Source organism: Lactuca saligna, chromosome 4 (genome assembly GCF_052625555.1).
Source record: "Lactuca saligna cultivar CGN05327 chromosome 4, ASM5262555v1, whole genome shotgun sequence".
NCBI lineage: Eukaryota > Viridiplantae > Streptophyta > Magnoliopsida > Asterales > Asteraceae > Lactuca > Lactuca saligna.
The window spans coordinates 135,503,351-135,518,685 of NC_136420.1; the positions used below are offsets into that span (position 1 = coordinate 135,503,351).

General features: G+C 34.1%; 1 protein-coding gene across 1 annotated transcript; it reads right to left on the minus strand.

The window, feature by feature from the left end:
• Window positions 1–5,853: 5,853 nt before the first annotated feature.
• LOC145040172 (uncharacterized) lies at window positions 5,854–6,774 on the minus strand. The gene has a single exon (XM_078988141.1). It carries the CDS (start codon window positions 6,772–6,774, stop codon window positions 5,854–5,856), a length of 921 nt encoding a protein of 306 aa, XP_078844267.1.
• Between the last annotated feature and the right edge of the window lie 8,561 nt (window positions 6,775–15,335).

The window sequence follows — 15,335 nt, forward strand, 5'->3', positions numbered from 1 at the left end:
GTTATTGAATAAGCATCATACATGCTTTCACAGTTTTGGTTCACATTTGTTATCATTGTTGTTGTTACAAGGCATCAAAATTCCTAGTTGTGACATAGTAGAGCTAGAAAAGCTAAATATTTTGGATTTGATTTTCAACTTTATTTAGTTAAAGGAACATGGGATTAAAATGTGTCTCAACATCAATATTGTTTTAATAGTGAGGAGGATCCAAAGACTTTCAGTGAAGCTATAGCTTCTAGGGATGTTTATTTCTGGAAAGAGGCAATTCAGGATGAGATCGATTCTATCATGCATAACAATACTTGGGTATTGTCAGATTAACCTCCTTATTGCAAGACATTAGGAGTTAAATGGATACTCACAAGGAAAATGAAAGTGTATGGCACAATAGATAAATATAAATCCATATTGGTTATCTAAGGCTTTAGGCAAAAGGAAGGAATTAAATTCTTTGATACTTATGCACATGCAGCTAGAATTTCCACTATTAGATTATTGTTAGCTCTTGCGGCTATACATAATCTTGTGATTCACCAAATGGATGTGAAAACCACATTCTTGAATGGTCACTTTAATGAGGAAATATACATGAAACAACCTAAAGGGATTGTGATGAATGGAAATGAACACAAAGTTTGAAAGTTGAAGCAATCATTATATGGTTTGAAAAAAGCACCAAAAAATGGAATCAAAAGTTTGATGATGTTGTCTTGTCTAATGGTTTTGCATTAAACCAAGCTGAAAAATATGTATATAACAAATTTGATACTTCTGGTAAAGGGTTATAATTTGTTTATATGTAGATGATATATTGATTTTTGGTACTAATCAAGATGAAGTTGATAAAACCAAGAAATTTTTATCATCTAGTTTTGAAATGAAAGACACAGGGGAGGTTAAGGTGATTCTTGGTATAAGAATCAATCAAGGAAACAATGGGATTTCAATTTATCAATCTCATTATATTCATAAGATATTGAAAAAGTTTAACTTTGAGAACTGTTCTCTTGTTAGCACTTATATAGATCCTAGTCTAAAGCTTTTGCATAATAAGGGATCTCTAGTGTCTCAACTTTAATACTCAAGCGCTATTGGTTGCATAATGTATTCCATGATTAGTATTAGGCCTGGTATAACGTATGGTGTAGGAAGGATTAGTAGGTATACTAGTAATCCTAGTTCACAACATTGGCAAGTTGTGAGTAGAATATTCAAGTATTTGAAATGGACCACAGATTATGGTTTAACTTATAGTGGATATCCATCTATTTTGGAAACTTATTTAGATGCCAACTTGATTAATAACTTAGAGGATCACTCCTCTACTAGTGGTTGGGTGTTTATTCTTGGAGGAAGTGACATTTATTGGGCATCCAAGAAACAAACTTGTATTACTAACTCAACCATACACTATGAGTTTGTTGCATTATATGTTACTGGTAAAGAAGCTGAATGGCTAAGGAATTTGATTTATGAAATTCCACTATGGCCAAAACCGATATCTACCATTTCTATTAGGTGTGACAATTTTGCAACCTTAGCTAAGGCTTATAGTGAAGTGTACAATGGAAAGTCTAGACATTTAGGTGTTAGACATAGCATAATTCATGAGCTCATCATGACTGATGTGATATCTATGGACATTGTGAGGACACAATTGAATTTAGATGATCGTTTAAGCAAAAGGTTAGCAAGAGATCTGGTGCACAAAGCGACTATAGGATAGGTTTAATGTCCACATAAAATATTTCATATTGAGATACCCAATTTCTATCTAATGTAATATTAGATGTTGAATTCAATGTGGATGAAACATCCCAAAATCAGAGTAAAAATTTTTCATTTTTCCAAAACAACACAAAGACAATAATTGTTTACAAAACCATTATTTCAAAAGTAATAATCAATAATGAGAGTATCCCAAAATCCAAATAGCATAAAATCCGAAGGATATACATAATTACGCCTTCGCCTTGCCACGACCACCTAAGATACTTGAAATAATAAATTGAAACTGTAAGCCAAATCTTAGTGAGTTCCCCCAAAGTACCACCATACAACATAACATACATAAACATTGCATGTTGGGGTCAAATCAGTCATCAGACTGGAATTCCCTCGAGTCGACAACCATCAGGCTAAATTACCCCTAACCCAATCAGTCATTGAACTAGAATGCCAATATGCAACGGGTCCACTCAGTCATCGAACTGGAATGCCCTTTGGTCCATAGCTATTCGTCTGGATTACCCCCGGTCTGTTGGCTCACACACATAGCAGTAAAGCCTCAACCCAAACCATAATATGTCGACAAATATATAGTAGATAACATATAACCCATTAACAGACAAACAGGAAGATCTACAGATCACTACTGCATAACACCCTATATACCAGTACACAAATCTAACAGATCACTACAACATAACAACATCCTCTATACCAGGATACATAATCAAATGCGCGGGCGTTGGTGCCTTCGACCCTCAAGAACAGTAAGGAAAACTCACCTCTTAGCATGAAAAGATTGCTAAACAGGACACTACTCTGACTATCAACTCTATCAATCATTTATTCATTAGAATATGACCAAACATAACTTATAATAAAAAAACCAAAATACCCCTACGTCAAACTTGGTCAAAATTAGGTCAAAGTCAAAAAGTCAACCAAGTCAACTCAGTTGAGTACGTTCTACGTACTCAACTTGTATGCATAGCGTATTCAAGCCTTGACCAAAAATGGGGACTTTGACCTCATACACATAGCGTACCTAGGGCAAGCCCAGTATACTTGGTTGCACCCTATCCTTTTTATTAAGAGCTTATATCCTTAAGTTCTTTTGTCTAAATTCCTGATCTAGCCCCCAAATGATGTCCTTAACCATAAAGTTTCCAATTTTATGGTCTTGCTTGGCTATTAAGTGCTCAATACTAAAAAAACCTAACTTGTTAACTCATTAAGACATATTAGATCATACATGGAAGGAAACTAATGATCAAGATCATATTTTTATGCTTCTAAACACTCTAAAATGTCTGAAAGGACAGCTTATATGAACTAGAGTAACCCATACTCATAATACCAAGCTTATGGGACCAAAATGGACACAAAACCATGACTAAACAATATCTAAGAAGAACTTCATCAGGATCAATGCTTTTTTACCTCCAAATTGTGTCAAATGATGATGTGATTTTGGATCTAAAGTGCTCCACTCTTCTAAGATGGAATTCTCGTCTTTCTTCCTCCTTCGATATCACCAAAACAAACACTAATGGCTCAAAATGCTCTCAAATTGATTAGGGTTTGAAAAGGGGTCAAAGTGGGGCTTGGAGGCTAATGAAAGGGAGAAGTCTTGAGAGTTAAGGATGTTTAAATAAGAACCAAATCCTAAAAATTAGGCTTTATGCCATGGTCATGTACGCCCTACATACACAATGTCTGCTCAGCGTACAAAAGTAAATCCATGTATGCCCAGTGTACTCATGCAACCCTTAAAATTACAAAAAATGTCATTATGGTCCAATTTACAAACAATTCTCATACCAAGGGGGTAAAAGGTAAATACTTGGAAATTGAGATGTTATAGTGGAAAGCTTAATATTTGAAGATAGGAACACATTATTATCATCATCCCAAGGTATGTGTTTAGTACTGCAAATTAAGGAGGTTGGAATTGTATTTCTTAATAGTTCTTTGAAAAATTGCATTTATAGGTGCAAGAACAAAAGAACTACCTATATAAGCATGAAGTTTAACTGCTTTAAGAAGTTGGGACTTCGCTTTGATATGCTTTTTAAAGGATGGGATACAGGCTAGTACAATACTGTGTCAAGTTAGAACTTATGAGACTATAAATTGTTGTGTGTATTATCTTCAAGTATTCACTTTGAATAAAAAAGGTTCAATCCTTAGTGATACCCTGATATTCGAATATTTGGAATGAATAATGTACTATTTTGAAATTCAATCCTCATGACATTTCATTTATGCACCAATTTGTTGTTGTTATGTTTTCTTTTTAAATTAATCAAGATTACACTTAAATAGGGCAGGTTTATTGGTGAATTGTTTCACGAATTGTATTTAAGTGTAATGGATTGACTTATTGACCAAAATCAATCTTGATGAATATTAAACAAGTAAGAAAGGTGTGGAGTTCACACTTGTTTAAGTTTATTTCAAGTTCAAAGTAGATTGACATTTAGGGGCGAACGCCCTGAATGAATGGGGGTCTAGGGGCACCACCCCTGAGAGCGAGGTCCAAGGGGAGCCATCCCCTGGCTGGGGTCAAGTTGATATATTGCTATGTTAAAAGTGCATTAAAGATCCGAATTATTGAAAATAAACCTGGGTTTAACCCCTATAGGAAAACCTGATTTTGTGATGGTTTTTTACTGTTACAAATTGCCTTGTGGCAATTTAGACAGTTTTAGGACATAAAACTGATCGTTACAGTTTTCAGGCAGTTTTGATATAATTTGTTTTGGTCATATCTTCTCGGTACATGAAAATCATACTTCTAATTCTCTATTCTCGTTCTAAAAAACATCTGATTCTTTATCAAATGAAAATTGGGAAGTACCACCAAAATACATCGATTAGAAAGTGATAATCACGATTCTCAGAATTCCAAATGGTATTCTACCCCAAATTTCTAACATTAACAGGGACTAAACTTACCAAGACAAGACCAAAAAGGAAAAAAAAATGTTCACATGGACTAAACTTGTCAATGAAAAAGAAAGTACCAAAAAGGAAAAAAATCACGATTACTAAACCTGCCAAGATAAAAGCCAAAAAAGAAAAAAAAAGTTTTGCATGTACTAAAATTGTCAGATAAACCCATTCAAGGATTTGAATTATGAAGTAGGGCCAAAAAAAATGTGTCCTGTAACTAAATTTTCCAAGGTAAAGACCAAAAAGAAAAACAAAATATTTCACAAGAACTAAACTTGCCAAAAAAAATATGGATCAAAATAGAAAAAAATTAAAATCATAGGACTCAAATTGCCAATCAATGACAAAAAAAGAAAAATAATTCATATAGACCGAAGCTGCCAAGTACTTGCACCACTGACGTTAAAAATTTATATATACTTAGGCTAAGGGGTATGATCACTGGGTATTCATTAGAAAAGTGATGTCACCTATATGCCACATCACCCCGCTTACATGTTCACTATATGTTTACTAATCCTTGGAAATGGTTATCACTCCACATTGTTTTTATTTTTATTATTATTGTTATAATTTTTTACATTATATTAAATAAAAAACACAATAAAACATTGATAAAAATAAAAATAATATTTTTAAAATTCAACATACATTTTACTAATAAAAGAAACATTAATAAAAATAAAAGTGATATTTTTAAAATTCAATGTACATTTTACTAATAAAAATAAAAATTAATAGAAAACATTGAAAAAAAAACTATTTGTCAGCATCGTTGTCCTCATCGTCCGCGTCCTCATCGCCTTCGTTTTCGTCTTCAAATTGTCATTGCCATATATGCTCAGTCAAATTTTGATGTAGATTGTGATGTGTTTCACTATTCTGTATTTCCAAAAGCCTTGTAAAGTATGCTGGGTTGCTGACTTGTTTACTGTGAGTGGATTGAGCATATCATTCGGAGTATACATACAAATATCCCTACCCTCTTCTTCTATTGTCATGTTATGTAAAATAATACACACTTTCATCACCTTCATCAATTTTCCCTTTACCATGCTCGTGTAGGATATTGATATTTGATTTTGTGTCACTTCTGTTTGAGGACTTCAAACGCCTGCTCCATATCCTTCATTGCACATTCTTGTGCTAATTTGAACAATTTCCTTTTTAATCAGTTGGATATGTGTATGACTTGACAAATATAGCGTACTTTGGATATATCTCATCAGCAAGGTAATATCCATGATTATATTCACGTCTATTTATAATGTATGGCATGTTTGGTGATTTCCCCTGCACAATATCGTTAAATAATGGAGATGCTCCAAGCACATTTAGGTTGTTGTTTGACCCTTCCATACCAAAAAATGTATGCCAAAACCAGAGGTCATGTGAAACAACTGCTTCTAGTATAACAGTAAGCACACCATGATCACCTCGTGTGAATTGCCCTCGCCATGCATTGGGACAATTTTTTGACACCCAATGTGTACAATCAATGCTACCTAGCATTCCTTGAAATCCATGTTTAGATTGATGTGTGGCATACAGCTGTTCGCCATCACTTTTGGTCGGATTTCGCAAGTATATGTCGCCATAAAGCTCTATAACATATTCACAAAAAAGATATGTGCATTCTCGACTGGTCCTCGCAGACATCTTCAAATATTTATCTGAAAAGTTTGCGGCTATGCCGTACGCCAGTTGTCTAAGAGTTGTTGTGCATTTTTGAAACGTAGTAAACCCACGTTTAACCCTAGCATCCCATCTCCATTGGAAGAACTCGTAATTGTTTTCTAAATCTATAGATATACATAGGAATAAATTTTTACTGATACGAAAACGATCCTCAAACTTCGATAGGTCGTATAAACTATCATGGTTTAAGTAATCACGTACCAAAAGTTCGTTCGCCGCCTCTCGATCCCGGTTGATCGACTTTCTTCGTTTCTTCTTGACATTTGAAGTTTCACCTCTCTGACATACAATTTCGTGTGCCGCAAACAACAACTTGTGCATAACCAACTCATCATCATCGGAATCTTGATCAGATAAAGAAGAAGAAATGACATCCAAAAAATTATTCATATTGTTGTTGTTGAGTGTGATTTTTTTTTGTAGTTGTAAAATATTGATGTGTATTGTGTTTGTATATATAGGTGGGGTTTTAATTTTGAAAAGAATATATATATATATATATATATATATATATATATATATATATATATATATATATATAAAATAAATGTAAATGGTGAAATGGAGTAAATAAATGGGAATAAACGGTCAAAAAAAACGAATATCATCCGTAACCGGTGTCAATCCGTGTCACACTCACCCTAGCTAGGAGCGGTGTTCACGTGCATACACCCCCTTGTCAGCTCAGCTTCATGCGTCAAAAAACGTTCCATACCCTTTGGCCTTAAGGGTGTTCGAGATTACTTTTTAAACCCACAAGTTTTTTTGTTAAAAATTCTTTTTATAAAAGCTCTTTTGTTAAAAGTTCTTTTAAAAAGTAAAAGTTAAAAGTTGTTTTTAAAAAATGTTTGGATGATATTTCTTGACTTTTGAATGCATTTTACCTTTTAAAATGCCAAAAGTCACAAAAAGATACATTTTCATGACTTTTAAAAAACTTTTTTTTATTCTTGGCAAAAGGTTATTTTGAAAAATTATTTTCTAATTTCAAACATCTTTAAATTTTTTAACTTTTTGAAAAAATTAAAAATCAAATAGTTGTTTTAAAAACATCCCAAAAACCGTCTTAATTCGTTAAAATTCAAACATATAATACAACTCTCCACAAAGGCTACCTTAGGATCATAAAAGTGTTGCCTTGGTCCCGAATCTAATGTATCATTTTAGAATGTGGCATTTTCACATAATTGTGTTCCATCTATGTATAGGTACGCCTCAGAGGATGGACGATAGGAGCAACCGTCTAGGGTTCATATTTTAAAAGGGACCTGATTTTTTTTTATGGAAATTGTTATATGTAGAAAATAATATAAATAATTTTCCTTCAATTATTGAGTTATTTTTTTTAAAAAAAAAAACTTGATGAAATTTGTGTATTTTAAAAGCTTATTTTTTTTTGCCCTGAACCCAAAATATGTTTGAAATAACCCTGTATATATGTATGATTGCTTGATTGATACTATTATTGGTGCTTACTTGTTTAATTTTGTAATGTTGGTGCATACTTGCTTGATTGAATGATTTAAAAGAATTGTTTATGCATGATCAATTGGTAAAATTAGTAATTTATATACTTAACTTAAAAAAAAATCAAGCATGATTATGATGTTTTGCCTTTCAATTAGTGTCATGCATGTTTGAAAGAATGTCGTATTTGATCAAATTTAAGGGGTAAGTACGTGAATGATATTATTATTGATCAAATCATTATTATTTTTTGATATCCCTTAAAGGTAGATAAAGACAAGTATCTAAAATAATTCATCTAAGTTTAAAGCATATGGTATGGGTCATGTTGTATCTCATTGTTGCTGAGGTGGAGCATCCTCAATGTCGTTAAGAAGCATCAACACCACCCCCCTTCTTGTTGTATCTAGTTGTGTTGCTTCTTGTTGTGGCCATGACTAAATGCAACATGATTTTCTATTGGTTGCCCAAATTCTCTCTCTCTCTCTCTCTCAACATGGTGTTATAACATCATGAACACCACCCCCTCTTCTTGTTGCTTCTTGTCATAACACCACTTCAAGTTAACCATACCATATGCTCTTATATTTAATTTAATTATAAAATCGAGGTGCTTTATTTGAGTGGAAACTTATTTGATTTCCGTCTTTTTGCTTAAGCAAAAGGGAAAAAAACAATGGCGAATCTAGACAAAAAAATCACATGGTTCCCAAATTAAGTGAAGCCACTAAAAAAATCAACAACACTTATGTGGGGTCAGGTCGAGTCGGGGCGGATCGTGTACCTTAAAAAAAACCGGACCAATCAGTTCAATCTATTAAATCCGATCACACCCCACCGATTAAAATTTTTTAAAAAACCAATTGAAATATGAAAAAAAAACATACGTTTTAATGAAAAACTATTTGATTATTAGTCAATTGATAAAACAGTGAATGGAGAGTAGGAGTCTTTGGTATGTGAGCTTGTTTTTATCAGAGCAATTTATTTATTTATTGATATTTTGAGAATATCTATTAAGAGTGGTTAATTTTTATTATCAATTTCATTATTTAAAATAACAAATTGACCCTGATAACTTATTTTTTCTTCTTTTAAAATGATTTTTAAGATATTTTTTAAAAAACAAACTCAAGATAGATCCTTTATTTTTTCTAAGATAGTTTCTAATTTTTCTATACTATATATAGTGGAAATCAAATTAAAAAATTAAGTAGATTCTAAAACCCATCTTATGGCTTAGTAGCTACGCCCTGAAAAAAAGTAAATGATTGTGTGACACTTATACACTAGTATTTATTATTATTTGCCTATTTGGGTTATAGCCCGATTTCGATATAATCTTTTACCCTTTTAATCAAAGACACCATAATGTTTGTCCTTGTCCTTGTCAAATAATGAGTTGCGATTGATGTCAATCTTGTTTTTTGTTTTTATGATAACAAAAATTTAACCTAAATCATTTTATAAAACTAATCATTTTACTAAGGGTAAAGGTTTATTTGTGATTATTATTATGAATGAGGAAACAAAATGTTATTCAAGTAATTTTTTTAAAACATTACAAAAGACACACTATCCTCTTTCTCATCTCCAATGAAGACTCCCCGACACCCTTTACTTATGCAAGCATCCATCTTGCCGCTGTTGACACCTTTCGCATATATAAAAAAAACCATTAATTAATTGTAAGACATGGTCAAAATGATAGATTGTAAATAGCTCATAAATTGATTAAATTTTTGATAAATCATGTCAAAGATTAATAATAATAATAATAATAATAATAATAATAATAATAATAATAATTTAAGTGGTCATAACCGTACAAAACCTTTTGTTCAAATTATTTTCGAAGGCATTTAAAGCCTTGTACAACTTATTATTTCTTCTTTTACAACAACTCAACAAGAAAATAAAACCTTGGTTGTGTATTAACTTATACAAACATTTAATGCCTTATAAATTTTCAAAGAAAATTTTGTGTGTTAACCTATACAAACATTTAATTTGTTCTTTTATTTAATTATTTATTAAAGACAAATTAATCTACTTTTAATCTAGATCTTAGGCCTTGAGCCTCACATTATGCATGAACACTTCCCAAATATGGGTGGGTGTCTAGTGGCATATCAGTGGCTACAGACGAAGACATGAATTCTGATTGGTTAATGTTTTTTTTAATTGTTTTTTCTTTTGTGAACGTTGAAATAAATATATAAAAAAATCAAGTTTAAAATTCTCTCTCTCTCTCTCTCTCTCTCTATATATATATATATATATATATATATATATATACACACACACACACACACACACAAACAAACACATTTTCAACAAATCATTTATGGGTTCGTTTTCATCTTCTTCATCTGATGATGATAATTCTGATGATGAGTTGTTTTTACACACGTTGTTGTCCGCGACACAAGATATGATGCATCAAAGAGGCGGAAGTTCAAATGTCGAGAAAAAGCGTAGAATTTCGATCAATTGGGATCGTATCACGGCACACGAACTTTTGGTACGTGATTACTTTGCCCCTGATAATTTATATGACCTATTGAAATTTGAAGATCGTTTTCGTTGTAACATCCAAGTTTCTGGTAAGTTCCCTTTAATTCCCTAATGTAGAATCTCTTTGATTTTAGTCCGGGTGTTATTACGCGGGGCGCACTCATTGAGTATGCTTAGCATACTAGCCATAATTTGGTCGCGGATCTTAACCACATACATTGGGTGTACGTGGTGTACGCATGGCGTACTAATATCTCAAGCAAACCCTGGTTTTTAGGGTTTTCACCCTATTTAAGGACCTTAAGCCCTTAAGCCCCTTTCCTTTTCAGCCTCCATTACCCTTGAAGTGCAAATCTGTAACATCCCAAAATTCAAGACCAAAAATTTTGTTTTTAGTTTAACAATTCATAACCAACAATATAAAAACATCCCATCTCAAAGCCAGAGTGTGAATAATCAAAGCGTGTTATCATAAAACAATATCAAAGTGTAATCCCAAAGATCTCATGTGCGGAAAACATACTGTGATGCGTTGTGATCGTCGTCTCCTTTCCTTTGAAAACGAAGTACCTGAAACCAAAATTGAAAACCGTAAGCACAAAGCTTAGTAAGTTCCCCCCATCATACCACATAGCATACAAATAATGTACTGCCAGTCATATCTTGGTGCCCGACCTACCCTATCAGGCATATCTGGGTGCCCGACCTACCCTGTCAAGCATATCTAAGTGCTTGACCTACCCTATTGGTGTAACGCCCGCAGATCCGGGCTAGTCAATTTAGAGGCAATAGGGGTCAAAAATGACTTTTCGACAAAAGATTATTTAGAATGAATAGTCTTAACCAAGTTTTAGAATATGTCACAAGGTTTCCGTACATATAAAGAACGCCGAAATCCGAGTTATAACGAAGAAGTTATGGCCCGCCGAAGTTTTTCGGCAAAACCGGCACGGCACCGGAAGACGTAAATAGTGAATTTACGATAGAAGACTTTTTAGCCTTAGCAATCTAAACAAAAGTCGTATAATATGTTAAACTAAGAGCGTCGATAAAAAGAACGCCCAAATCTGACTTCGTATGAGGAAGTTATGATTTTTCTAAGATTCGGCTTAGCAGTGTACAACCCGAAACTCGAATTTTAGTTCGAGCGGTTTTTGGCTTACGTGAAATAAATGAGAGTTGAAGATCTCATTAATAGGAACTCAACGGTAAAAATACAGACGAAAACGGAGTCCGTATGAAGGAGTTACGAATTCTTCACGGTCATTTAACAGTCTAAACGCCTCGTACTGTTAAATTTAAGATCGGTCGAGAATTAGCCGACGGAGTCAAAATGAAAGTTGTAGATATTATTTTTACCTACGCGTGGATATAAAGAACGTCAAAAACGGAGGTCGTATGTGAAAGTTACGGATTTTAGAAGTCGGAAGTATGTTGTGCGAAAATGGGTGATGTGGCACAATCTTGGCCATTGCTTTCTCCCCAAGTCTTGCCACTAGATGGTGACATGTGGCACCAAGTTCAGCCATTTTCACCCTATAAATGCCACCTCTCCCACCCTCATTTTCTTCACACCTTTCCCATTCTTTCTTCTCTTTACTCTCTCTCTAGAACCTCTCTCTAGCCCCGAAATCCCCCGAAAAGCCTAGGGAACCTCCCTAGCACGAGGCGGAAGCCCCGGAGTGCTCGAAGGCTCCGAGAAGAAGAGCTTTTCGGCTCGGAAACGCTGCTCCAAGCAAAGCCTGGTTTTCTATAAAACCCGCTGTAAGTGAGCTACGCCTACGCTATTTTTAATATAGTTTTTATTTAATTATATTAACGTTATTAGGAACATATAATAAATACTTGGGCTATTATTATGGGTTATGTAAGTATTTTTTTTAACGCTTATATAATAGTAATAATAGCTAGACTATTAATTAGTCTCGGCGAATAATATACTAAAATCTATTGGTGATAATACTAGGTTTCGTCGAAGGAAATTATTTTAAAGTAAACGAAGCGCTGTCCGAGTACCGAGTCACCACCTTCTCAGGTGAGTGCATAGTCCCTTTCATGAACATGATTTTAATACAAGTATTGATTGAAGTATTAATTATATGTTTATGTGCGAGTTAATTGATGTTGCTTGAAATTCGTGTTAAAGAACATACCTGATTATATTTGATAATTTAGGATAAAGAGTAGACCTAAATTAAATATGAGGAATATTGGGTAGTATATTCTTACGAGTACAAGTGAGTTAAACTCAGAGAATAGAAGTTAGTATATGTCACTTATCCGGGGGTATGGATTAGACATAGTCATTGTCCCTAGTCCGAGAATATGGATTAGGCATAATCATTCGTCGTTAATCCGAGAGTATGGATTAGCTATTGTCTCTAGTCCGAGAGTATGGATTAGGCATAATTATTCATCGTTAATCCGAGAGTAGGAATTAGCTATTGTCCCTAGTCCGAGAGTATGGATTAGGCATAATCATTCATCTTTAATCCGAGAGTATGGATTAGTCATTCGTCCCTAGTCCGAGAGTATGGATTTGGTAAATTCATTCATTTCTGATCCGAGAGTATGGAGTAGGTAAAACGACTAATCTTAGGTCCGAGAGTATGGATAGCCTCGTTGCGAGGATCGACGGGGTGGGATAAGAGTTGTTTATATATATATATATATATATATATATATATATATATATATATATATGGTGAAATTGTATATTTTGTGAATTTTAAACTATATATATGGTATAACATTGTGGGATTGAAATCCCTATGTGCTCACCAGGTTTCCCAACCTGACCCACTCAGTTTATTTATACCACAGGTGTTGATATGAAGTGACATTACACTGAGAGATTTAAAGAGATGTAGACCACTAGTGTGAATAATTGTAAGTTCTGTTTATGCTTATGTTCCTGTATTAACGATGACATCCCAAATGTTTTAAAATGAAATAAATACGTTTCTTCGAAAATGTTTTAATAACGTATTTACCATGTTTTTCTGGGAACAAATTCCGCAACCTTTTTATAAAATGAAGTACTCTGATTTTTATAAAGCATAAACAAAATCGGTCTTTTCTGGCCGTGATTTTGGGGATGTCACAATTGGGCCTACCGGGGTTCTGAACCTACACCACTGCCAGGTATACCGGGGTGCCCGACCTACCCTCTGGTGTATCTCAACCGGTTACGAGGACTATTTCACCCTTAACACTACCACATAATAACATAACATAACATAACATAACATAACATAACATAACAAATCAAGAAGATGATTGTTATAACATAACATAACATAACATTTCACCCTTAACACTACCACATAATAACATAACATAACATAACATAACATAACATAACATAACATAACATAACTATTTCACAAGGTTACCAAGAAGCTAGTAATTGATTCCGTTTTGTATATGTATGTCATTACCATTGTTTCGGTAATGATTAAGAAGATGATTGTTATTTTGACCCTAGTGGTCATATCAAATCAGGTCCGACTAAGATGAGTATGTTACGTGGTTCAAAGAACCAAGTTTGATGTGGCATCCGACATAAACTAGAAGATTGAAATGAAAGATAATCAAATGGATCAATAGAAGTATCGCGATCATTGCTAAAGATGTTGGTAGCTAGAAATGCTGCATGTTAAAATGTGATTATATCACATTAAAACATGATGGAAAGTATATTCCATTCTGGAATTTGACTCTAAGAGACCTGAGTCTAAGCGTTACAACATACGATGAGAGGTCATTAGAACGTGACCCATCGGTCTATTATGGAAATCAAAGAACTTATCTTAAGTTTGTTAAGAAGGAGTCTCTGATTAAGATCGAGATTGTGACATGAAGGTCATGATTGAAAGTCCAACATGAGATAGAGAGTGGGTGCAAGATCAAGCACCGCCTGGGGTCAAGAAGTCCAAGAGTTAGATACTCATTTAAAGGAACGTAGAAGTTACGATTATTACCTAGGATCACGAGATAATGCATGGATTCATTATACAACCCTGTTTCATTGATGATTCCGGGTCGTAATCATCCTAAGGGGAGATAATTGTAACGCCCGCAGATTCGGGCTAGTCAATTTAGACAATAAGCATCAAAAATGAGTTTTTGATGGAAGATTATTTAGAAGGAGTAACCTTAACCGATTTATAGTATATGTTACAAGGGTTTCGTACATATAAAGAATGCCGAAATCCGAGTTATAACTAAGAAGTTATGGCCCGTCGAAGTTTTACGGCAAAATTGGCACGACACTATGCGACGTAAATAGTGAATTTATGATGGAGGACTTTTTAGCCTTAGAAATCTAAACAAAAATTTTAGTATATGTTAAACCGAGAGTGTGCATAAAAAGAATGCCCAAATCTGACTTCCTATGGGGAGTTATGATTTTTCTAAGATTTGGCATAACATTGCACAACCCAAAATTCTAATATTAGATCGATGATATTCAGCCGAAACAACCTAAACGAGAATCGAAGATCTCGTTAATAGTAGCATAACGGTAAAAAGATAGACGAAAACGGACGTCGGATGAAGAAGTTATGGATTTTTAACGTACCAATCCTGTCACGGCCAGTTAAAAATATAAAATTTACAATAAATTCAAAAATAGCCGATGGAGTCTAAACGAAAGTTGTAGAGTACGTTCCTACCTACGCGTGGATAGAAAGAACGTCAAAAACAGAGCTCGTATGCTAAAGTTACGAATTTTAGAAGTTAGGAAAGAAAAATGCGAATCTGCGAGGGGGTGATGATGTGGCCGCATCTCGGCCATTGCTTCCTAATCACGGACTCGCTTCGAATCGTTGAGAGATGGCTCGCTACACAGCACGTACAAGAAGGAACGCCACACGTTCAGATTTTACTTGGCTTCGGATGGTCCATGTTGCACCAGGGAGGCTCGGACAAGTGGTTGTACGAATGCGCAACGTAAGGCCGGAGTG

Coding starts and splice junctions, on each gene's coding strand:
- LOC145040172 (XM_078988141.1), bottom strand. CDS start 6,774: ATGAATAATTTTTTGGATGTCATTTCTTCTTCTTTATCTGATCAAGAT.